This window comes from Engraulis encrasicolus, chromosome 6 (assembly GCF_034702125.1).
Source record: "Engraulis encrasicolus isolate BLACKSEA-1 chromosome 6, IST_EnEncr_1.0, whole genome shotgun sequence".
Classification (NCBI taxonomy): Eukaryota; Metazoa; Chordata; class Actinopteri; order Clupeiformes; family Engraulidae; genus Engraulis; species Engraulis encrasicolus.
Genome location: NC_085862.1, coordinates 52297041 through 52322679, shown reverse-complemented (window position 1 = coordinate 52322679; position 25639 = coordinate 52297041). Strand labels below are relative to the sequence as shown.

The following is a 25639-nucleotide window of genomic DNA, read 5'->3' as shown; positions in this document are numbered from 1 at the left end:
ATCGTGCTGCTTGCAAGCCTGGTGGTACGGGAACGGAGGCGCCTGTACCTCTTTCCAGAGGGCAGGAGGCTGAACAGTTTGTGTGCAGGGTGGCTTGTGTCTTTGATGATCACACCCCAGGACACCATAAATGAACCTAAGGATTGTGTGACAGAAACATTGCAATATGTTGACAATTAAGAGGTTAATAGTCACCTTAAACGTACACACCACTCTCCAATAACTGAGGTATAACTGGTTAGGAGCCTGTCTTTAAAGGCCAACTTCCGATAAAACTCAGTTTTACTCACTCCTTTCGAAGATCGGACGGTCACCCCAAGTTAAACTCACTTGCAAGGCTCTCATAGCGGTGCGTCAACTCTCCTGGCTGTGTTTCCCGGTGTTTCCCAATTTACATCAATAATGCAGAGAAACGAGCGAATCACGAAAGCCTTTCTGTGTTTCGTCACGTCGAAAGAAGGCGTTGCCCACAAAGGTTTATATCGACCCATTTATCTAAAAACATGTCGAGTAATTTTTTTCTGCTTGTTTTCAAAACAAGCAACGTCTGGTGGTCCGAAACATAGCTTAGCTTAGCTATCAGCTGGTTGCTACTCTCAGGTACACACACAGCACAAAGCCTCATACATAAAGCCTGCTCACTCCGGTTGCTCCGTGCCTACAGCTCGCCTAGGGGTCGCTGTCGAAAGAGCACAGCCCTGAATGGAGCCTGCACGCCTCCGTTGGCGCCCCTATAGTGCAGTACCATCCGGGGAAGTGGCGACTCTGTTTCCCATTACATTCTCTCCCAAGGCTGGAGGACTGAGCCAATCAGAGACGCGTTTCTTTGAGAGCAGGAGGAGTGAGCCAATCAGAGACGCATTTCCACGAGAAACACGGAACACTCTCTCGTTTCTCCACAAGCCACCTTGCCAGCTTGCAAAAACGTCTTGAAACAAAGCAACCAGAACGTTTTTTAAAACAGGACCAACGCGTAACACATTCAATAACAATTGGGAACACGGCAATATTAATTAAATTACGTTGAGAGGCGATCTTTAAGACCCTCGTAGTTGGCCTTGCAGCTGCCCGTCCACAAATCTGACTTACATGTCATCCCGCAGGATGCAATTTGTGTTACGAAATTGAACTTGTAGTCAATATTACTGTATTGAGTTTTTTCCACATTCATATTTTTTAATATAAAGGTTAATATTTATGCAATCATGCCAAATGCTTTATAAATGATTCAGAATGTTGTTGGTTTATTTTATAGCTGTATATATTCCAGGTTGTATTGATGTTACAGTCACACCACAGTCACACATACCTGTCAACCATCCCTAATTTCCCGGGAAACTCCCTAATTTTGACTCATATCCCGATTTCTTCCCTATTTGACATTTTTTCACGGAAATATCTCAGATTTTTCACATTATCAAAAAACACCGTCAGTCTAGTAATTCCACGGCCCTGTCCGACAAGCCACACCCCCTCTTGAAGAGAGAGACAGAGGGTCTTGTTTATCAAGCTACCTGCCAGGAGACTGTATGCCAGATGCCTTGAAAATACGAGCTGTCTGTCACCCTCGAGCTCCGTAGTTTTCCAACGCTTGTGCGCCCACTCTTCCTCAGAAACCGTCAGTTCATGCAACGCATAAAACAGCCTCGGAACAGTGAATCATGCGATTAACCTAATCACAACCTGTAGGCTACCAGCACAAAGTTTTGACAAAACAGACAAAACAACAAGAAGAAACTCATTGCGCTCATTTCATTGTTTTGTTTTCATTAGGCTACATTGTTTTTCCACGCTGTAAAACGTGTGTGTGTGTGTGTGTGTGTGTGTGTGTGTGTGTGTGTGTGTGTGTGTGTGTGTGTGTGTGTGTGTGTGTGTGTGTGTGTGTGTGTGTGTGTGTGTGTGTGTGTGTGTGTGTTACCTGCGGGCGAAGGGGAAGTTGACGGAGGCACTGGTGGAGACATTCCTTGGGCTGTCTAGCGGACTGCTGGCTGCTGGGGGCAACAGGAAACACCAATCAGACAAGGCAGCATCTCCGTCCAACACCAATCAAAACACTGCAACATCTTCAAACACCAATCAGAGAGGCCAATATCTCCACCAATCAGACAAGGCCGCATCTCCATCCAACACCAATCAAAACACTGCAACATCTTCAAACACCAGAGAGGCCAATATCTCCACCAATCAGACCATGCAACAACTCCATCATGAAGCCACAATCAATATACCGGTAAACTATGTATATTGAAATTACTTTACAGACTTAACAGTCTATTGATAATACATTAACACAATAGTACTAACACGTTGAGTAACAAAACAATGGCAAATTCCTATCTAATGATTTTTGAAAATGCTGAGTGGAAGACCTAAATATCCTTGATATATTTCTTTTTAAATGGAAAACCACAGTTGCAAAGAATTAGCAGTCATGTCATTGACACACCAAAACAACATAAGATAAATGTCTATGTTAGCAAAAAATAAATAACAAAAAAGGAATTAAAAAGCCTAAAACAGCGTGTTAGACATTTATTTTCCACAGAGACAACAGTTTGTGGTGCATGTGTGAATTCCTGCGGAAAGCAGTGGTTGTGTATGTTACCAAGCGTTTGCAAAATGCTGAATTAAGGGCGTGTGTGTGTGTGTGTGTGTGTGTGTGTGTGTGTGTGTGTGTGTGTGTGTGTGTGTGTGTGTGTGTGTGTGTGTGTGTGTGTGTGTGTGTGTGTGTGTGTGTGTGTTGTTGTCGTCTGAGTAGTGAGTATGTGATGTAACAGGGAGATGAGCAATAGGGAACGCGACCCGGGCAGACGACTCATCGGCTATGTGTCTGTACGTCTCCTCTCCTCTCCTCCAGTCCTTCCGTTCCTCTCCTCTCCTTCCTCCCCTTCTTATTCCTCTACCTCTCGCTCTTTTCTGTCTCTGCCCTCTCCATTCCTTCATTCCCCTAAACCACCTCTCCTCTCCTCGTTTCCCCCACTGCCACTACCATTCCCTCATTTCCCTTCTCTTCTCAGCCCTCATGTCCTACTCTCTTCTTCCAACACTCCTCTCCAATCATCATCTTCACTTCCCTCCTCCTTCTGGCCTGTGATCCATCCATCTAACCCTCCTCTCCTCTCTTCCTTTTTCCATTGTACTTTCCCCCTCTTCCCTTCCTTTCTCTCCTCCTTCTGAGCTGTGTTCCCGTCCTACCCCTCTCCAGTCCTCTAACCCTCCTCTTTTCTCCCCCCCAACACAGTCCTCTAACCCTCCCCTCCTCTCCTCTCCTCCTTTCGCCCCAGTCCTCTTCCCTCCTCTCCTTCTCCTGAGCTGTGATCCTGAGCCCCCTCATCAGTATGTGAGAGGCCTGCTGTGCAGCACTCAGCCCATAATTGTGAGCCCCTAATGAATTGAGCTGACATGATTGCACTTGGGCTGTGAATGTACGTGTGACTGTGTGTGTGTGTGAGAGAGCGAGAGAGCGAGAGAGAGAGAGAGAGAGAGAGAGAGAGAGAGAGAGAGAGAGAGAGACAGAGAGAGAGAGACAGAGAGAGAGAGAGAGCGAGAGAGAGAGAGAGAGAGAGAGCGAGGTGTGTGTGTGTGTGTGTGTGTGTGTGTGTGTGTGTGTGTGTGTGTGTGTGTGTGTGTGTGTGTGTGTGTGTGTGTGTGTGTGTGTGTGTGTGTACGTGTGTGTACGTGTGTGTGTATGCACAGAGAGATGCCAGTGGTTTCCTACAACATTGATTAGTCTGAAAACAATCATGCCAACTGAAAAAAATGATTGTTCTTGTGTTTACTCATTTTTGCTTCCCATTTATCATTGTAAAGAAGCCCATGATCAGTGTAAATACCAACTTGTATGGGTAGGCACTTGATATTGATGCATGAAAGCCTTGTTAGACCCAGAACATCATTAATTATGATTTTTCAAACAGGGATGGGCTTGGCTAGGTGTGTGTGTGTGTGTGTGTGTGTGTGTGTGTGTGTGTGTGTGTGTGTGTGTGTGTGTGTGTGTGTGTGTGTGTGTGTCATCATGGCTGTACGACATGATGTCTGACCTATGATGTCAGGTGCTATGGTTGTGCTTGGAAAAGAGCACTGTTATTATTCGTATGTCACTTCCTGTCAGTGTGTGTGTGTGTGTGTGTGTGTGTGTGTGTGTGTGTGTGTGTGTGTGTGTGTGTGTGTGTGTGTGTGTGTGTGTGTGTGTGTGTGTGTGTGTGTGTCTGCCTGCCCTGAGTACCTGACCAGTGAAGTCATGTCCTGCTACCATACGGTCAGTGTCCCTGCTCTTACTGCCATATCACGTCAGACGTGTGCGTAGATGTGTGTGTGTGTGTGTGTGTGTGTGTGTGTGTGTGTGTGTGTGTGTGTGTGTGTGTGTGTGTGTGTGTGTGTGTGTGTGTGTGTGTGTGTGTGTGTGTCTCCACGGTATAAAGGTTCATATTATCTCTACAGGGTGTCTGGCCAGTGACGTCAGGTGACACCGCCATGCTGTAAAGAGGACCTGCTGTCACGATGAGGTCACTTCCTGGTAATGACACTGTGTGCTGTGCACTAATGTTCAGGTCCATTGTGGCTCGACTACAATCTGACTCACTTGTTTCGGTCGGGTGACAAAGGGACAGTTATTCATTTAACGTTAGTTACTTCCCAGGCTGCATGAGTATGAGTGTGAGTGTGAGAGAGATGACGTAGTGTGACGATTGCTGTGGTGTTATGAAGGGCTGTGTTGTTGTTCATGTGATGACTTTAGTGACTGGTACCAAAAACGGGGGGTTCTCGCCTGCTGGCACTGTACCTACCTGCATGGACGGAGAGGGGGGACAGGGGCCGAGACAGCGTTGGGGATGGAGTTCCCACTCCCAGGCTCTTCCTGTTGTTGCTACGGCAACTGCAAAATCAAAACAACACAAGAAAAAAACAAAACATATTAGGCCCATCACATATTGTAGACATCACATTATCCAGTAAATACCCGACAAGACCGGCGTAGCACATGATATGGTAACCCCTAACCACTCATTGTCATTGACAAAAGGGTGAACGCCAGCTCTATAACAGTATTATAATAAGTTCATCTATCAACAGAACTGCGTACTGTGATGGCGGACAGCTCAGAAACAAAAGGCTTGTCTGAAATGACAGGCTGGCTAACAGCCATGCTCTCTGGGCTTGAAAGAGTGACAATTGGTACATCATCGCTAATGCCACTATTGTATGGGTCCAATGTTTTTAAAACGGTATTATTTAAAAAGCATATTCCTTGCTTGTACATTAATGAATGGGCATTAACTATGAGACATTTACTACTTAAAAAAGGTCCTTGACCGATGAACTTCACTGTGCTACACAGGAGAATATCAACAAATGAAGAAGGCTGATGTTAGGATGTTAGCCAAAGTAGCCAGCTACAAGTTACATTTCACTCAAACCCAGTGCACACTCTGACTGGGTGTTATTGTCTAGATGGAGTAGGCTATTCACTCAGCAACCCAAGTCATTTTATTTAAAGGCAAATTTAAACCCCACATGGTTGACCCAAAGTGCTTTCACAACACAGAACGTAGTTTCCAAGAGTAAAGTAGAGAAAGAGAGTTGAACTTTGGTTCTTTGGTAGAAAACAATTCCGTGTCCAGGAGCACAGCATTTTGGCAAAATCCGTGCTCCTGGACACGGATTTCGTGTCCTTCACGTCCGTGTCCAGGAGCACAGACTTTTTGGAGATCATGTTGTTCTGGGTCACCCTACTATTTAGGCACACTAATTCACCATCTGCCTCCACTCATACCAGCACATTTAATTGGTGTTTAATTGGCTTGACGTCCTTTGTAAAGCTAGTTCAAGACCCCCACTCAAACCCCCAAATCTCTCCCTGTTAGTCGACACAGCAGGACTCCTGGCTATTGACAACTCAAATCGGAAATGTGGTTCAGAAACAGTGCTACCTTACATCACCCCAGACTGCTGTGATTTTTGGGAGACGGAAAATTATCCCCAGAGGAGAGTTCAGGGTTGTAGAACAATGCTATTTCTCTCGGGCCAAATAGTCTGTGAAGCAGCTGATGGTTTTTAGATTGTGAACCATACAGAGTTAATATGCAAAAGCTATTAGGCCCTTGACATCAGAATTCAATAACGCATTTTCTACGCCCAAACCCTCCTACACTCGCCGTGCTGCATGCAGTTGGACGCACAAGTGCCACTTACAACAGCACTTAACTGTAATTAATTAATTGGTTTGGCAGAACTGAAGGCTCATCCAAACAGCAGATTGCTGCTGATGCAATTTAGTCTGAAAAACTGATTCCTGTCCGATACCACCTACTGAAAAAAAAAACCCATCTAAAAATCATACAGGCTCAGTTCAGAAAGAATAATAATCTGCATTCCCAACAGTGGACGAAGTGGGAGTCCAGGGGGTTATTCCGAGAACATGGTTAAATGATACACACCTGGCTAAATGAACCTACAGGAAGAGGTAGGTTACACCTGCTAATATACCGACTCGGTGTGTCATTTAGCTAAGAAGATTAGGACAGCTAGCTCTTCTATTACATGATGTCCTATACATGGGTTCTCTCCATTTGTTTTCTTTTGGCTGCGCGACACTAGATGCTCACAACTCAACCTCTGATTGTTGAAAATCGCTGTCGGTCAAAAAATTAGCTCACATATTTGGCTGCCAGTGTCTTGTCCGTCCTCACAACATTGTGTTTATAAACACAGTGAACCTATGTATAACTCAAGGTTTACTTAACCTGGTTTACTACTGAACCAGGTTTTTGGAATACCCCCCTGGAGAAGTAGATGAGGAGGCCCAATGTGCAAGACTCCCTTCCCCTCTTCACATTGGACCGACAGGCCAGACTAGGAACGATACAATAGGGCAGTAGTGACAATACAATACCCATAAGTCTTGTGAGTCTATGTGATTTAAAAGGTGTACTGTATGTAAAATATAATGTATGTTAAAAACAAACAAACAAACAAACAAGCAACATTTCCCATCAATCACAGTAGCAAAATATTCATGTTCAGTTGTGCACAGGTAAACATGTTGGTATTTTTAATGAGCAATTGAATGTTATGTGGACATACATGTTATGGGTCATTTCACGTGAAATCAGACACTTTGGGACCCGCTCTCTGGGGTTCTACTAAACAGGCACAGCATGATTGAAATCTGTGTCGGTCGGGTCCCAAAAGTGTCTGATTTCACGTGAAATGACCCTGATGTTAAACATCCTGCCTGATGATGTCCAACTTAACCAGGGACACAGTGTAACCTCTCATAGCTGAACATGTCTAGGAGGACACTGGGATCATAAGGCCTAGCCTACTCGCTCAACCAATTGCGCAGAGAAGCAATGGGTGCAGTGACAATAGACGGCAATAACAGCACACGTCAAGGCTACATCTGTGCCCTAACAGAAGTCACATTCAGGCCGTGAACAATGAATGTGCTGCTCGTATTAAATCGACGGGAGGAGTTGTCAGTCGCCACTGTGTTACGCGAGGTGGATGAGTGGCATATGGCTAGAATATTCCCCAAACACAGATTAAGCACAACTCTGACCGTGCCAGGGCAGAGGATAGGAAATAAACACAGGGCGATGAAAGGGTGACTCATCGATCAACTTGACAGCTCCACAAGTTGTGACTGTGTGGGACGCAGGCCAACCGATGCACAGCAGCCTGTCACAGTTTTTTTCCCCCTGCGACACAGTGCAGGAGGTGGATTCAATTCTAGCGTTAATCCAATTGTGTGACACATCAGGGGAGAACAAACACCAGTATCGCTCTGGTTTGGCTATAGCCCAGTTGTCCGAATTGTTATCAAACTAAGCTCGGCAGATAGAGCGCGCGCATCAAAACAATGACACCCACGAGCGAGCACCTGATATCATCGCATCTTATCTGAAAACTTGCTGCACGCATCACCAACCCAGAGCAGCATAGCTGCACAACACATCAACAAAAGCTCAGCCGTCCACATGGCTTGACAGTTTAGTGAAAAAGAACAGACTAATACGGCAAGACCACACATGGTGATACATGTCGAAGGGAGGGAAAACACTACTGCAGCACAATTAGTTTCAACGGAGCAGTCTCTTCGCGTATTTATTTAAGATTAACTAAACTTTAGTTCATTCAATTACCACATCCGAGATGCTTTCCATTCTATTCCGTTTTGACAGTTTCTCAGAGTGTAGCCAAATCAAAACATTTAAAAGGGGCAAAATAAAATCTGAAAAGGATTTCGGGTAGGTATTAGCGTACTGCGTTGTATGAAATTTCGTTTCAGCGATAGGCGCGTGCATAAGGAAGCTTTTCGTTTACCGTACCTTTTAGATCTCTTCAGCATCGCCCCCGTAACAAAATGAGATTTCTGACTTGGTAGTGCAGTCCAGTGACTTGGATCAGACATCGTGTGGTCCCCGACAAACGAATACAACTCCTATGCAGAAAGAGGAGAGGAGCTGCCTCCTCTTAGTCGTGTAATGGGCATCAAGGGAGCCAATATAACACTTGTTTTCTCCAGTACTCCATGGCTTCAGGGTTTTGTGCCAACCAGCGTTAACGTTTCGCGCGACTGTTGTGATGGGTCGAGTGTAGCTAGCACTTGCCAATGAATATCAAATTGTGAGTTGGCTAGCATCAGTAACTTGACACCCGAGCATTCCGTTTTTTATCGCCTCCATTTCGCTTTTACATGATGATGCAGTCACCAGCATGTCTTCGGGATGAACTGAAGTACTTCGACACGCGAAATGTTCGTTTTTGGTAATCCCATTTTCTACAAACTGCAGCACACTGTATCACAGCCAAACTAGCGACTTCATTATTTCAAACTTTCAGTTGCGATGGTGCGCTAACGACATTGGGATGTACCATTCCGCTTAAAAGGGAGGCGATTAGTCTACTGTCCTCACCACATACAAAATGGTACAATCCAATGACTTCACAAATGTAGGCATGTTTAGAACATATTTATTCTTGCACAATATATTTAATTTAACCACGAGGAGAGAAAAAAATAAAGCGAAAGTAAGTGACTTTTTCCCCTTTGAAAGAAACTCAGCAGGTGAGGATTTGGCTACATGGATGACTGTAGGCTGACATGTCCTATCCTAAGCTGTCACCTCACAGACAGGCGACAGTGGGTAGAGCCTGGCCCTGGCAGAATGGGTATTGGATCAACTGGCTTAACCTGTGCACTCCCAACAAGTTCTCAGACTTTCAGACATGCAATCAAGCCTCACTGCTCAAACGGGTAGGCACATGTTGTACTCATCATAGCCCTATAAGATAGGCCTACAGCTATCCTATACCAGTAGGCATAATAATGAGGACATTCTTTTTAGGCCTATTGGATTGGAATGGCAAGCTTCTTTTCCAGCTTTGTAGCCTTGTCGTTTAGGCTACAGAGAGACAGTCCCTTGATCAGTGTCCAGATGAAAGGCTCATATAGGCCTATAGGCCTACTAGGCTTATTCAGGTTTTTATATCTATTTTATAGACTCAAAACTAAAATGTTAGAATGCACTGATTTTAATAAAGTTTTTTGAAAGTTTCCCGAGTAAATAGGCCTACATGCACATTAATCAATTAACCATGCTCATCAAAATAATCTCATCACTCTGGCATCACAACCACAAAGAATGCAGGCGCCTCCTATAGGCCAAGTAGGGAAATGACCTGGGGCCATGGCAGAGGAGACAGATGAAGGCATCAGATGAAGTCCTAGTGTGCAGTGGTTCTTAACCTTTTTTTCTTAACGCACCCCCTTACCTGTGCCCAAGACAAGCCGCGTACCCCCCCCCCCCCACAACCCAAACTTCTACACGTGTGTACGTACTAAAACTGTTTTTAAAACTAAAAATGATTTTTGCTTCAGACATTAATCAATAGGCTACCGCAATGAATGTACATTGTACATGGGGACCAAAATTGCCATGCGGCAAGCATACTATTGTTATTCCCCCGTTTCCCCTTTTTCCCCTTTTTAATTTTCTCCTTCCGTCTACGACCATTCGTTATGAAGAACCGCTCAAGATAGAAAATCCGTTCAAAGACCGAAACGTTCGGCTTGATAACACGACTTGGATTTGTATTTTTCACAGGGGTACCTCAAACTCTGTAGCGCCACCAGCAGGTCAAAGTTGCAAGTGCATTACATGTTGTAACTTTTGAACCGTTAGTCGGAATTTCATAAACTTGGTATCACTGGAATCCTTGGGCCAAGCCGAATCTAATGCACCCTATGACGTCATTTTCCGTCTGGAAAGTTTTTCCGCCATTTTGATTGTTGTAAAAATCAATAAAATTAATGCCCCGCCCACAAATTTTGTCCGATCGTCACGGAAATTTTGTGAGGGCATCTTCGGACTGAGATACATCTATCCTAAAAGTCCTGGAACGATTGATCAAATCGTCTTCCAACAGAAGCCAATCAAATTTGGCGGCGGAGACGCAAAACAGGAAGTGAGCTCATATCTCGGCAACGGCTTCTTGTATCACAACCTAATTTTATACAAATAATCAGCACTTTCTTCAGAGGACACGTAATGATTTTCTTGCAAATGCGCCACTAGGGGGCGCTACAATAAGTAAAAATGTGTTTTTGACGATATTAGCTCGTATTAACCTCAATTCATCAAACGCTTGGTATCGCTGAAATCCTTGGGTCAAGCCGAATCCAATGCATACTATGAGGTCATATTTTCCATCATGAATTTCCCGCCATTTTGACATATTCAAAAATCAATAACAATGATGCTCCGCCCACAATTTTTTTCTGCTTGTCCTACAATTATTATCACACCACCATTGGACTATTCTACACCTATGCTGAAATTTACAGAGCAATAGCTGAAAGCACCGGCGCACAGCAGCCAATCAAATTTGACAACAAAGACAAACACGCTGTCCAAACAGGAAGTTAGCTCATTTCTCAGCAACGCCTTGACAGATCTTGACGAAATTTCTCACATATGATCTCCAGTACACCCAGAGGGTACCTACCAAATTCAGTGCAATACGGCCACTGGGGGGCGCTACAGTTAGTGAAAATGTGTTTTTGCCAATATGATACATACCAAACAGGAAGTTAGCTCATGTACAGATGGTTAACTGTATGATGTGTATGCATGAGGGGCAGCATATGCATGAAGGGCAATTCATGCATGAAAGGCAAGGCATGCATGAAGGGCAACGAATGCAAGATGGGCAAGCATACTCCAGCATTTTCTGTGAGGAAATGCAATCTAGTTTAATTTTGATTTGGCTTACCGGTAATTGTAATGTTTGCTAGCAGAATCACAACCTCAACAAAAACAAAATTCTGCACACCCCCTGAAATCTCTGGCGTACCCCCAGGGGGGGCCCGCACCCCAGGCTAAGAACCACTGTCCTAGTGAACAACACCAAGTGAAATAAAACATTAAACTTAACATTGACAGAGATTATTCATGGGCACAGTATGTTTTTAGGCACTTGATCAGCTGTGCTCCATCAGCTATATGATGCTTTGTTTATCAGATGCCAATTTAAATGCAAAAAAAGGAAAGGGCCCCGCATCTCGCCTCGCATCAAAGAACTGACCCTGCCTATGAGGTTGTCTAAATCCCACTTTCAACAGAGGGACAGTCCCGGGCGGAGCCCAGACCTAGGCTGCTGCTGATTATATAACCTTGTTGTATTTGCTGCGATGTTGGCTATGATTATGTCCTCTTTTGAAAGTCGCTTTGGTTATAAAGCGTCTGCCAAATGCAATGTAATGTAATAATGTAATGTAATGAAATCAGTTTTCAATCTTGTAGGCCTACCTCGTCCTAATCCTTGCCATTTTTGTTATCTCTCATGGTGATAGATGAAACACCGGCCTTACAACAACCAGAACAAACATGAATGATAAAACGAGCATTCCAACAACAACTATTCCCCCCCCCCCCACACACACACACACGCACACACACAATATTGTGAAATGACTGATGTCAAAAAGAGAGTGAAACACGGTTTATACTCCTATCCACTAACTTAGTTCAGACATGTTGTATACCAGTGTAGATTGTAAATGCTGATGCATATATTATCAAATGCATAGGTATATTTTTGATAATTGTTTGAAGATTTTGATGGCGCAGCAAAATATTGGGTCACAATGTAATGACCATGGAAAATTGTGGGTCCCAAGACTACTCCAGTTAAGAACTACTGTTCTAGCCTATCACTGCCAATGATCATCCACTCATGTTATTCAGACAGTCATTTGTGTCATTAAGTTATGGCTGTTAGTGTCTGTTGCAAAAAAAACAACAATAACAAAAAAACGATTTGTTTCGTCTTCCTTACCTCATCACCTTATAGGCCATGTGTTTTTAGGGTGGTTCAACAGCTGTTCAACAAGCATGGTAAATTGCACCCTCCAGGGAGGGGCGGTTCGGCTTCATCTAACATGGCATTGCATGGCAACAAGAAGAACAGAGGCAAAGATTCTAGAAGTGTGAGCATAGCACTCTAGAATCTTTGACCTGATGACTACTCTCATTTTGATCATTGTAGTGTTTGAAGAAAGCACACTACCAAGTAAAGCATTATGGATTCCATTTTCTCACACAACCTGGTACATTACATTACACTAAGCTGACAATTTGTATCCAAAGCACTTATTTACAGAGAGTTATTTATAGGGTATTGGTTACAATCCCTGGAGCAGTGTGGGGTTAGGCCCAATGCCACTTCAGTCATTGATGGTGGTGTAGGGAGAGGAAGGGGTGGGATTCAAACCTGCAACCCTCAAATCTTAAGACCATACATGACCATTTGGCCACCCCCATTATGGTCATACTCAAAGCCTACGTACAACAGCAACAGTTCAAACCATTGCCAACATAGCAGAGTGAACTGAACTCTCAGCTCAAATAAGCTCAGCCTGATAGGGAGTTCATCGTTACAAACCTGCAATCTGCTGTATATAACCACAGGAACCATACCTCTTGTGTAACGCCATAAGCTCTGGTGGTAACTACACAACTGGGATCAGCCTGCTCATAACGAGCGCAATTAGGCCGTCATGCTGTGGTGTGTTTTAACAATTGGCGAGCTGGTGTGTGATTAGTCATTAGGGTTAATGAGTTTGGGCACTGGGCAGGGCCTCAGACCAGGGGGGTGATGATGATGATGATGATGATGATGATGAGGATGATGATGATGCGAGGAAAACAGAGCCCTCTTTGAGGACATCACTTGCCCCTCCTCTGTGCAGCGGCGTTGCTAGGCAACCTACATATGTATCGCTCAGACATATTGATGTGCCATATCCATGGACTCATTAATGCCAAATCCCATTTGTTTTTGTGGAGATTTTTTTTTTTGGGGGGGGGGGGTATATTTTTCCTTTTTTCTCCTCAAAAGGATGCTTGCACAAGCGTGGGTTTGTTGCAGGCCATGTGGACACAGCAGGGGTCGATGCTTGTTGCTCGGCTGTACCATCTGAGCAACCAAAACCATATTAGAGAGATCTGAAAAGTCTGAGCTATCACCACAGTATATAGCTCCATCTGCATTAGTCAGAAACTACTGGTTGTATACTCAACTTAATCACACAAATTGTGGGTTCCCAGTTTGAGTAAAGGGTCAATGACGTTTCTGTGGTAGACGTCAGCAGACGGGTGGTGCGACCACAGCTAATGGCACTATATATACATTAAATTAAGGGGTGGGGAACCTATGTTTCGACCCTTGAGGCTGTCTTCCCCAGACGTAATTTTAACCCGTTAAGACACAGCATGATAAATTTGCTGTTACCAGATTGGCCATGACCAAGTCGTAGTGCATTACTAAAGGCCCTGTCTTATGTCATAGTATTTTAGAACTAATATAGTGGTAGTCACTTGAGGTACGGTGTGCATTAAGGGGCTACTGTAGGAGTGGGAAACCTTTTTTTCATTTTAGGGGCCACTTCAAATGTTATAAAGTCCTGCAGGGGCCGTACTATGAACACAAACCAGGATTTCCCCCTGCACTTTAGTCCTATATTGAAGGCGACCACCTTTACAACAGACCTTCAACTTCAGGTCCCCTGAAAAACTACATAATTGTATTGCAAATGTCATTTCTTGTCATATTTCATGTGAACATTAAGTAAGGGTTAACGTTCGGCGAGAAGGTCGCTACCGTGGAATAGCAGCACGACACAGACAATCTATAGACCCCGACGCGGAGCGGAGTGCTGCTATTCCACAAAGCGACCGACTCGCCGAAAGTTAACCCGCTTATTATATGGATATACTTAAATGATTCACACATGGCGGGGACATTTCTTTAGGCCTATTTAATGTTAAGTCTAGTTTTAATGTCAAAAGATTGTTGCTGCGCAAAACAGTGCCGTTGTGGAACACCGCTAGGCAACAGCTAGGTAGCCAGGACAACAGGTGTTGTCTATCACAGCAGCTGATTAGAGTCTTGTTGAAAAGTCGCTTTAGCAGTGAAAAGTCTTGTTGCCATTGACAGCGGTCTGTTATAGACCAACCCGTCCGTTATCGAAAAATAACAGACGTGCGAACGTTGGGGAGCCCCGTTGAAATGAATGGAGCATTCGACCGATGACGTCACACCATATAATAATGATATTTAATGCAGAGCTCGGATTGTACGTACGTCCTCAAAACAAAGATATTCATCACCCTGTTACATAAACACGCTGCAGCCTCTCACATGGTTAGGCCCACTACTGTACAATACACTGACAACAGTTCCAGACTCATCGCTCTGTGCATCAAGCCAAAAGAACAAAGCCACCTTTGACTGCAGTGCTTTCATCTCCTTTTCCGATAATCTTTGATTTTCCAAACAATTGCCGAAGACAGAGGCTCGCTGTGTCGTTGTTTCGTCAGACTCATCATTTTACAGAATTACAGCCTGCATGCATTGGTGCGTCACAATCTTGTTATAATGACTTCTGTGTGTGTGTGCATATGCCTGCGTGCATGCATGCGTGCGGGTGTGTGTGGGCGCTCTGTTTCTTCAGTGGATTATGTGGAAAACATGGTCAGAAATTAGCTAAGTGTGTGTTGGGTTCCTACAGGCCTACACTATAAGAACATGTTTGGCTTGTGTACGGAGAGAGACGGAGATAGAGAGCCTTTCTTTGTTACTCACAGTGTCCACATATGACATATGTATGTATTCCTGGATCTGGCAGGCTACATTTCAGGGGAGAGGTGAGGGGCACTTCAGAGGGCCCTGACTGGCCCTATTTGGAATCTATGTGTGTGTGTGTGTGTGTGTGTGTGTGTGTGTGTGTGTGTGTGTGTGTGTGTGTGTGTGTGTGTGTGTGTGTGTGTGTGTGTGTGTGTGTGTGTGTGTGTGTGTGTGTGTGTGTGTGTGAGAGAGAGAGAGAGAGAGAGAGAGAGAGAGAGAGAGAGAGAGAGAGAGAGAGAGAGGGAGAGTGTGTGTGTGTGTGTGTTTGTGTGTGTGTGTGTGTGTGCGTGTGCGTGTGCGTGTGTGTGTGTGTGTGTGTGTGTGTGTGTGAGAGAGAGAGAGAGAGTGAGTGAGTGAGTGAGTGATGGAGAAAGAGAGAGAGAGTAGAGTAGAGTAGAGTAGAGTAGAGTAGAGTACTTTTATTGATCCCGAAGGAAATTAAGGTGTCTGTCAGCTTACATAAATACACAAATCCAAACATACACAAAGAACTTATACACATAAATGTACATTACAGTAAAAGTATATCGCCACACACGCTCGCGCTCTCTCTCTCTCTCTCTCTCTCTCTCTCTCTCTCTCTCTCTCTCTCTCTCTCTCTCTCTCTCTCTCTCTCTCTCTCTCTCTCTCTCTATCTCTTGTTGGTTGGTGTGTGTCTGTGTGTGCGCGTGCGCGTGTGCGTGCGTGCCTGTGTGTGTGTGTGTGTGTGTGTGTGTGTGTGTGTGTGTGTGTGTGTGTGTGTGTGTGTGTGTGTGTGTGTGTGTGTGTGTGTGTGTGTGTGTGTGAGACGTGTCTTACCTCCAGGGATGTAATGTTAGTAAGGGGCTGCAGGGGCTGCATGGACTGCATGGGCTGACGTTGGCAGGGGCGGGGCTCTGGCATGTGGGAGACAAACTGCAAGGCAAGACAACGGTCACACACACGCACACAGGTCAGCACTCACCCACTCAAAACACCTTTGACACCAGGGCCGCTTTGCTGGGCCCAGGACAAATTCATTTGGAAGGCCCCTCCATCAATAATGTATTGGGGACCCAATTCTGGGCTCCTTCCCTCCTTGTCCCCCTGTCCCCCCCTGTCGGCTTCCCTTGTTGACACCCCGCCCCGTCTTTCTCTCTCTCTCTCTCTCTCTCTCTCTCTCTCTCTCTCTCTCTCTCTCTCTCTCTCTCTCGCTCTCTAAGTCCCTCTAACTCTGCCTGTCTGCATGTCTGTCTGCTTGTTTCTCGGTCTCTGTGTAGGGCTCGGGTTTTGCATGTCCCTTTAACTCTTTTCCTCTCCCCTTTCCTGTCTACAGTAGAGGTATGTCGTTCATGAACGAGCCGGTTCTTTTGAACGGCTCCCTGAAGTGAACGATAGGAACCGGATCACAGCTGGGGGAGCCACTTGACCGTTATTTGGTTCATTTCTCATTCATTTTAAGCACGTGACCTCGACCAGAGTAATTACATTTGGGAAAAAACACAATTGTTTGCCTCAAAGAGAGGCAAAAACGGCCTTTAGAAGCAGGAGAATAATCAGTTGTTGTTTGGACAAAATTACCTTGAGGAGGAGTCAAAATATCACATTCTTAACACTGAAAAAATAATTTAAAAAAGAGCCAAAAGAGCCAGTTTTTTGAACGGCTCTTTGAAAGGAACGAGCCACTAAGATCCGGATCCCGCCAAAGAGCCATAAATCCCATCTCTAGTCTACAGTGTCAGCTCACAAGCCCACCCCACCTGAGCTGTGCTGCCTCTCCTGCCTCTACTGTCTGTCTATTAGTCTGTCTGTCTGTCTGTCTGTCTGTCTGTCTGTCTGTCTGTCTGTCTGTCTGTCTGTCTGTCTGTCTGTCTGTCTGTCTGTCTCTATCTCTCTCTCTCTCTCTCTCTGCCAACCTGTCCATCTGTCTCTCTGTGCCAGTCAGTCCGTCAATCAGTCAGTCAGTCAGTCAGTCTCTGTGTTTATCTCCCTAACTCCCTAATCAACTGTTCTGTGCGGTCTGCTTCCCAACCAATCGTCTTTCTAACTGAATTTCAGATCCTCTGTCTGTGCTCATTTGTCTATCCGCTATTGTCTAAAACCATCTTGCTTTAGGTCTGTTAATCTGCCTATCATGTCAATGGTTTTGACTGACTGTACATGTAATATTCTTCCTGTGGCATAACGGGATTGTCTGTTTTGGGTTGTATAAAGAGGTATTTGTTTTCCCCTTGTCTTTCTTTTTCTCCTTGTCGTTCCTGTATATTTTTTAAAGGCATCTTGTCTGTTGCCGTCCTGGCCAACATCATCTGTCTGAACATTTTGTCTTTTAGTCTGTTGACATTTCTAGCTGAAACCATCTGTTGGCGAGTTTGTCTTTTAGCCTGTCGACATTGCTGTCTGTCAGGCAGCGGCCTGCAGAAAGCCAATCTGACATGTCTGCGTGGTCATTCAGGGCCTGTTCAGTCATGCTCAGCCCTTAGTGGCAGCACAGCCTGCCTGGGGCTCTTTTTCCTCTCTCCTCCTTCCTCCTTCCTCCTCTCTTCCTTTCTTGTCCTCTCTTCCTATCTTTTCCTCATGCCTCTCCGTCCACACCGTGTGTCATAAATCACTCACATCATTCTCACAATGACGTCATTCTGCCCGGGAACCAGTCTAAACCATGCAGACAGAACAACGACCTGTTATAACTGCTTTCATGTTGTGTGGTTTTTCCTCGTAAATGCCAGTTCCCCCTCCACAGATATAACTTGACCGGTATGGGTTTGTTTACTCTTCAAAGGTTACCGTGCATCACATAGTTCTATTAATGCTGGAAGTCTGTCAGCCTTAGCTTAATAATAAGGCAGTATCTGACTCTATAACAAAATACAGGGTGGGTCAAAAAGTGAAATTACACTAAAAGGGTATACACAGTTTAAAAAAAGGCACGATAAACAACATAAACACTGATATATGTGACTTAAACAAAAGTAGCCTATGGCACATTTGCGATAGTCTTGTGGTGTTATGTGCATGTCCTGTCTTAATCGAGTATTTCTCAGGGATGCAAAACGAATTTCAGTGAAAATTGACAAAAAAGTACCATCGCACCGTATCAATAATAGAGCCAGGCTGCTGCCATGCGACCTCACTGGCCATAGTGTGGCGTGAAACCCATACCGACTACATCCAACAAACCAAAGCCTCACATGACTTTCACACTGGCACTCAGTGTTGACGGATCCCATTGACTTGGATGGATGGACATGAAATGCATTGTGGGGAACGCTCAATTGCCTCCGCCAAAACTTTCAACTTTGACGGATGTGGTGGGTCCATCTGCCAATCAGACCGCATGTACGAATGTAACACAGGAAAAGGCAACCCCCCCCATTCTATCACATCTACTGTATTATTGAATCACAGGCGACCATGCCTGTATGTGAGAATGAGAGTGATGCAATATGTGTGAGGGTTTTTTTCTCTCTTTTTCTGTTTATTGTTCAGTTTTAAGTATTTGACTGTGCTGTGATGTTTTTAATGTGATATGGATTCCGCTGGTTTTGAAATAAATACAGAATTTAATATCAGACACGCCTTCCAGTATCAAATTGTGGGCCCTATGCAGTGGTGTAGTCTACTTTTTTATGGTGCCCATCTGAATGAGGAGATTATTATGGATCTGCAGCCAACCATCAACATAGGCTATGTGCGGGGGTGTTTGGGGGGATAAATCAATATTCCAATACCAGGGGCCTGATTAAGCAGTGCGTCTATAATGGTCACCTTGCCAGGGCTGATTAGTCGCCTACGTAGTGATCCTACAAAAGCAAACTTACAAGGCTTTGCTCTGACCTCCATTTTAGATGCAAAATGACACAGTATAATTTGCAGAAGGTATAGGCTACAGGTTCATCAGCATATATCATACCATTCAATACAGATGCCAAAATTCCTACTGTCCCTGCCACTAGGTCTTGGTTCACTGTTTCCATCCTGCTATCCTAACGATGGTTTTCATTACTGTAAATCGATGCAGTCACTATGCACGTTACATGTAAAGATAAGAACAAAACATTTATATAATTTACACATTAATTACAGAGTAATAGCCCAAGTGAATAGTAAACACAGGCTTACTAAAACAGTGTGTGAGCCTATATCACAGACTTTCTCCTCTGTATGTGTGTGTGCCTGTGTGTGCCTGTGTGTGCGAGTGTTTGAGTGTGTGTGTGTGCGTGCGTGCGTGCGTGCATGGATATGGTTGACGAGGGGGGGTCTAGAATGAAACTACCTTGGAAGATCCTTGGGGAAATCACTGTTGCTGGGAAACACAACTGTAAGCTAAAAGCCGCCAGCAGCAACTGATGACTGACCATATTCTACTGAACAAAAACACTGATGTTGTTATGAAATGCATGGCAAGCAACAAGGTATCAGAGTATTTGGCTGCTGCTGTACTGGACCATAACAGGTGGCTGAGGGTGTTTGAGGGCATTGGTAGAGGCTGCTGCCAGTACACTGTGGTGTGATCAGGGGCGCCCACAAGGGGGACAAGCAGGTCAGTTGTCCCAGGCCCAGGGAGAGAGGGGCCCCAGAATTGGGTCCTCATTGCATTCTAGGCCTATGTATTGGGTACAGGGCCCTTTTAGATGACTTTGTCCTGGGCCCAGCCAAAGCTGTCAGCGGCCCTGGGTGTGATCATTCAGTATTCTCCTTATTGCATATTGACCTGTCTCTTCAGGGTGGCAAGGTGTTTATCATATGGTCACCAAACCTGCCAACACTGCATACGTGTGTGCGTGTGCGTGTGTGTGTGTGTGTGTGTGTGTGTGTGTGTGTGTGTGTGTGTGTGTGTGTGTGTGTGTGTGTGTGTGTGTGTGTGTGTGTGTGTGTGTGTGTGTGTGTGTGTGTGTGTGTGTGTGTGAGAGAGAGAGAGAGAGAGAGAAAGAGAGAGAAAGAGAGAGGGAGAAAGGGAGAGAGAGTGTGTTTAAATAGAATGTTTGCATTTCATCTTTTGGGCAGGCGTGCAAAAATGGTATGTGAACGGAGGGCTCTTCTGGGCTTAAACGTGTTTGTGTCCTGTATATGCCTGTGTGCCCTTTCTGTGTCTGTGAGGTTTTGTGTCCATGTGCTGTATATGTTGTATTACATATGTTGTATTACATTTGTGAACGCGTCCATGCATATCACCATATGCCTGTGTGCGTGCGTGCGTGTGTGTGTACGTGGATGTGCCCGCGCGCCCGCAGGTGTGTAAGAGTTCGTGCCCGCATGTGTATGTGTACGTGTACGTGTGTGTGTTCATAGTATGTGCGTGTGTATGAGAATGCACAGGCTACATCTCCAGGTTGGCCACCGTGGATAGCCATAGCGACTGTGCGAGCTGCAGGCTGGTTGTCATAGTGATGAGCCAGGGCGCTGGGAAAACAAGCTGCAGGATGGACAGTCCCCGCACGCACGCACACACGCACACACGCACCAGGCAACCCAGGCAATCCCTCATTTCCTCAGGCACACTGGAGGTCTTTCCCCGGCTCAGCACCCTGCCTGTGTATTTATCATTCACTCACTCACTCCTTCCCTCACTCCTTCACTTCACTCACTCACACACTCATTCACGATGTCATTGCCATACATACGTACATAGCACACTCACTCTCTCACCCACACACACACACACACACACACGCACACACGCACGCACACACGCACACACATGTGCACACGCACGCACACACGTGCGCACGCACACACACACACACACACACACAGTCTGACTCACTCACACACTAACACACTCAGTTATACATATACATATCAGTTATACGGTAAGCTGCTACACTCACTCAAACAAACTGTGTACCCCCCCTCCCTTTCTCGCTCACTCGCTAATTTGTTCGTTCGCTCGCCTACTCCCCTCTCCCTCACCCTCTCACTCTCTCACCTCCGTCCGTCCGTCACTCTGCACTGCCTTAACCACTGTAATTTAACACAACTCTTAGAGTAGCACGTTTGAATATAAATACTGTGTAAATGGCAAAACTACAGATGTGAGCTACTGCTGCTGGTATTTTCCGTTTACAGGAGTGAGTGGCTGATGAAGTGTTGGTTACCCTGTGGGATAACCTGCCGTAATACTAGATTAGGTCCAGTGGTGTGTGTCGTGTGTGTGTCGTGTGTGTGTGTGTGTGTGTGTGTGTGTGTGTGTGTGTGTGTGTGTGTGTGTGTGTGTGTGTGTGTGTGTGTGTGTGTGTGTGTGTGTGTGTGTGTGTGTGTGTGTGTGTGTGTGTGTGTGTGTGTGTGTTGTATGTGTACAGTACATGCATGTGTGTGTGTGTGTGTGCGTGCATGCCTGCATCCGCAATACATATTTGAAGGATCGTGATGGACTACACTTGGGCGTTGTGAGGCGTTGGTGGTAGTGGACGTCCCAGGGAGCCGCTTGCCTCTTGCCTTCGCCCCACGCACACACAAGGGGCATCATCACCACTCCCCCGCATGCAGCACCAACTCTTAGAGAGCTGCACCAACTCTTAGAGAGCTGCACCAACACTTACAGAGCTGCTGCACCAACACTATACTAGTACTGAAGCCAACTGTTGAATTAGCACTGTGATGTTTACTGTGTAGGCTGGCTGGAGGAGAAGCGTGGTGCAGCAACAGAGGCAAGTAAGGCAGAGCAAGGCAGCTCCACCAGGGCCAATTCAAGTCAATTTGGTGCCCTAGGCCAGCACCCCCTTTCCTTTCTGTGCATTTAGAAATGAGCATCTGTAGTGTCGTACGCCTGATAGAGGAGAGCTGATCTAGTAGCCTACCTACATACAGTATACCTGTACACTTACTGAGTGCCCTTGAATAATCAGTGAGTGGCAATGTAAAGTTTAGTGTTTTCTTTCAGTTGACATTCTAATTCTATGGGATTTCCCGGCGTTATATGGCACCCCCAAGACATTTGGTGCCCTAGGCCAGTGTTTCTCAACAGGGGTGCCGGGGCACCCTGGGGTGCCGCAGGCCCCCCTCAGGGGTGCCGCGGAAACGTGGCTGATAAATAAATTATGTAATATAATACATATTTATTATGAAATAAAGTAAATAAAGGTCGCCCCAGTCAGCTGCAACTTCGCTTGTTACTTTTCTAAGCGTGTGTGGTATCGGATGCGATGCCATTTTACGGCTTGTTGGTTTGGGGTGAATTGAAATTTTTAATGAATTGAAAGGGTGCCTCGTTAAAAAAAGGTTGAGAAACACTGCCCTAGGCAACCGCCTTGTCTGCCTATGCCTGTCGCCGGCCCTGCTCACTGCCACTGAGTGGGCTGCTGCATGGACCTCGGTGCATGGGCGCAACACAACAACACAGCAACTTTGCACAGGCAGGGCTGGGATGGCACCGAGCCAGCCACCTTCGGAACAGACTCAGGCCACATCTGGGCCGAGTTTGGGCAAGACGCCAGTGTGGCTGGCAACACCGCCTATAGCCCAGCCTGTAGCAGAGACAGCCAATAAGCTCCATGGCAGAATAAGGGACTAGGAATCACAGGCAGGGGTACCATAAGGAGCTGGCAGTATGGGTGGACAGAGGAGACGATATCAGACTTTAAGCCAACACAGATTGTTCTCTCTCACGCCAAAGGAATATGTTGTGCACAAGAAGGAACAATAAGCCAGTCAATAACCACCTCCACAGATGGACAACAAATGTCCTATTTACTAAACGCTGGGAGAAGCCAGGAACACCCCACCCGCACACCCAAAGGCTGGATGTCAGCAGCTGCCGAGAGTGCTCAGAGCCCTGCAGAGTTGACATGCCCATCTAACCCCATGGCCTCGGATTCCTAATGACATTGCTTCAGGAACACAGGCCATGTGCTGGCCTGTCCACTGCCTTGTAATCATATTGCTCCCTCTGTGCACACACATCCTATTACATTCACACAGCTGAGGAGCGTGATCTTTATCCAAAAACGCAAAGTGTTTGGGAATGTATTTATTACATATATGTTATTGCATTTATATTAATAATGGGATAAATATGGACACAGAAATAGCCTATCTTTCTTTTCAATCATTGTTTAACCTAACATACAGTTAGGGGGAGAGATAGGGTAACTTCCATCCACGGCATCCACGTTCCGTTAAACATGATATGCAAATGAGTCTGTGCGCAACACATTGCTAAAAACGTGCGCATGGGTCCATACTGTAAATGCCGTGGCCTATACATTTGTTTATCACCTCGAAAGGTTTGTTTTGTTTTCAAGCCTCCTGTTTACACATAGACATACATACACACAAATGTCACAAAATTTTCAAAGTCTTCCGAAAAATAATTTAACAAAAAACATACATATTTTGTTCATTTCCTTTTGTTTTTCTCAGTAGCCTACCATATGATACCGTTTACACAGCCTGTTCTTTTAAAAGTTGACAGATGCGTGCGCGTGTGTTAGTTTGCCACAATAAACCCAAGCGCTTCACTGTTGCGAAGAACACTTCCTAATCTTTGAGATCAATGCGAGGGACTTCCCTCCTTTCCGCCAGTCAGTCCGTTATTTCAGATACAAAAGAAACTACAGGGTTATGTCCCCGCCACTTTAATATGAATAAAACATGCCAACTTACTCCAATGTCAGAGAAGGAATCTTCAGCTTGTCTCTGCGCGATTTCATCCCTTCTGCGGGGTGGGAGTGAGTCGCTGCGTTCGTAAAGTGGTTGCACCTCAGTCACGCCACGGCAGCGAGAAATTCTCTGAGCTTTCGGTTATCGTCTTCAACATCACGAACATCTGTTCTCTGTAGAACGCCCTACAGTGCACTCTTCGTGTACCCGTGTCTTACTAGCAATGCCTCCTGAAGTATTTTGCCGAGTTAACCAAGTTCATGTGACGAACAGCCAAGTTGCGAATGGACGCGCAAAAGCGAGCAACCCGAATGAACAATCGCAGCATCGATAGGTGACAATGCATTCAAGATGATGTGGGCTTGTCGCCACTCCCATTCGTCTGACAGGGGAGGGAGGTGGGAACTTGCGCTGATCGAGGTGATCAATCGCCCTTTCCCCGCCAGAGCAAAACAGACTGAAATGCTGTTCCAAGCTCGCAGATATTGTTAAGCTTTGAATTGGAACATGCACACTGTTCTTATACCACCCCCCCCCTCTCTCTCTCTCTCTCTCTCTCTCTCTCTCTCTCTCTCTCACACACACACACACACACACACACACACACACACACACACACACACACACACACACACACACACACACACACACACACACACACACACACACACACACACACACACAGAGCTTCAATTGTATCCGTGAATGTCTATTTCTAAACTCTAAAGGAAAACACAATATTGACTGCTTTGTCCTCAGCACACTGTGCTGTGTGGTAGACCACATCCAGCCCAGTCTGCTTGCCGGCAGTGCCCCAGTTTTGGGCCACCAACGGCCCTTTTCCGGCTCTTGTCTGCACCCACCTTCAGCAGGCTGTGGTTAGTGATGCCTGAGGGTGCGAAGTGGTTGTTTCGGAAAAAGGAAACGAGTGTTGTTCATATGGGTGGTGTACTGTACTGTACGGTATGCCTGTCTTGTGTGTTGGGGGTGACGCCTTGTTTCAATGCCTATGTTGCTGTAACATAGGTGCGTAGCTGACATGGCATGGTTCTTCCAACCAGTGTATGGCAGTTTACTCTGTGTGGAATGTAAACAAAATAGACGTGTGCACATGAATGAGCAGGCACGTATGCACCCCCACACATACACACGCACGCACATGCGAGCGCGCGCACGCACGCACGCACACACACACGCGCACACACACACACACACACACACACACACACACACACACACACACACACACACACACACACACACACGCACACAAGCAAAGACACACACGCAGCAGTACTACTTGTTGCCAAGGCAGCGTAGAAGGACAGCAGCAGTTGCTGAGGGCTGCAACGTGCCACCAAAGGATGCCTGCAGAGAGACACCTCTGTGTGTGTGTGTGTGTGTGTGTGTGTGTGTGTGTGTGTGTGTGTGTGTGTGTGTGTGTGTGTGTGTGTGTGTGTGTGTGTGTGTGTGTGTGTGTGTGTGTGTGTGTGTGTGTGTGTGTGTGTGTGTGTGTGTGTGTGTGCTGCTCGCTGACCAGTGTGTGCATATCTGTGTGTGTGGGTGTTTATGTGTGTCTACGTGTGTGTGGGTTTGGTCTGGAGTGCATATTTCTGTGTGCATGTATGTTTGTGTCTGTGTGTGCGTGTGTATGTGTGTGTGCTGCACGTGTACAAGTGTGCAGGGCCGCTGAGAGCATTGGCTGGGCCCGGGACAAAGTAACCTGAAAGGGCCCCCCACGCAATACACACAATGTAATGAAGACCCAATTCTAGGCCTCATGTCTCCCTAGGCCTGGGATAACATACCCTTTTGCACCCCCTCCCCAGCTGCCCTGCATGTTTGTGTGTGTGTCTGTGTGTGTCTGTGTGCATACGCAGGGCTCAGT

The 25639-nt window shown here is 45.8% G+C and overlaps 1 protein-coding gene across 7 annotated transcripts in view; it reads right to left on the bottom strand.

Moving 5' to 3' along the window:
- mast3b (microtubule associated serine/threonine kinase 3b) overlaps positions 1-24297 on the bottom strand; it is a 79616-nt gene extending 55319 nt beyond the window's left edge. For 2 of the 7 annotated variants that reach the window (XM_063201920.1, XM_063201921.1), the window contains exons 1-4: positions 23755-24297; positions 15991-16086; positions 4788-4876; positions 1919-1991 (exon numbers count right to left, since the gene is read on the bottom strand). In XM_063201920.1, coding sequence (XP_063057990.1) covers positions 1919-1991; positions 4788-4876; positions 15991-16086; positions 23755-23801 — 305 coding nt within the window. In that variant the 5' untranslated portion in view covers positions 23802-24297. Of the gene's footprint in view, positions 1-1918; positions 1992-4787; positions 4877-8330; positions 8909-15990; positions 16087-23754 lie in introns of those variants that run through there. The other 5 variants (XM_063201922.1, XM_063201924.1, XM_063201923.1 and 2 more) reach the window with 4 other exon arrangements.
- Between the last annotated feature and the right edge of the window lie 1342 nt (positions 24298-25639).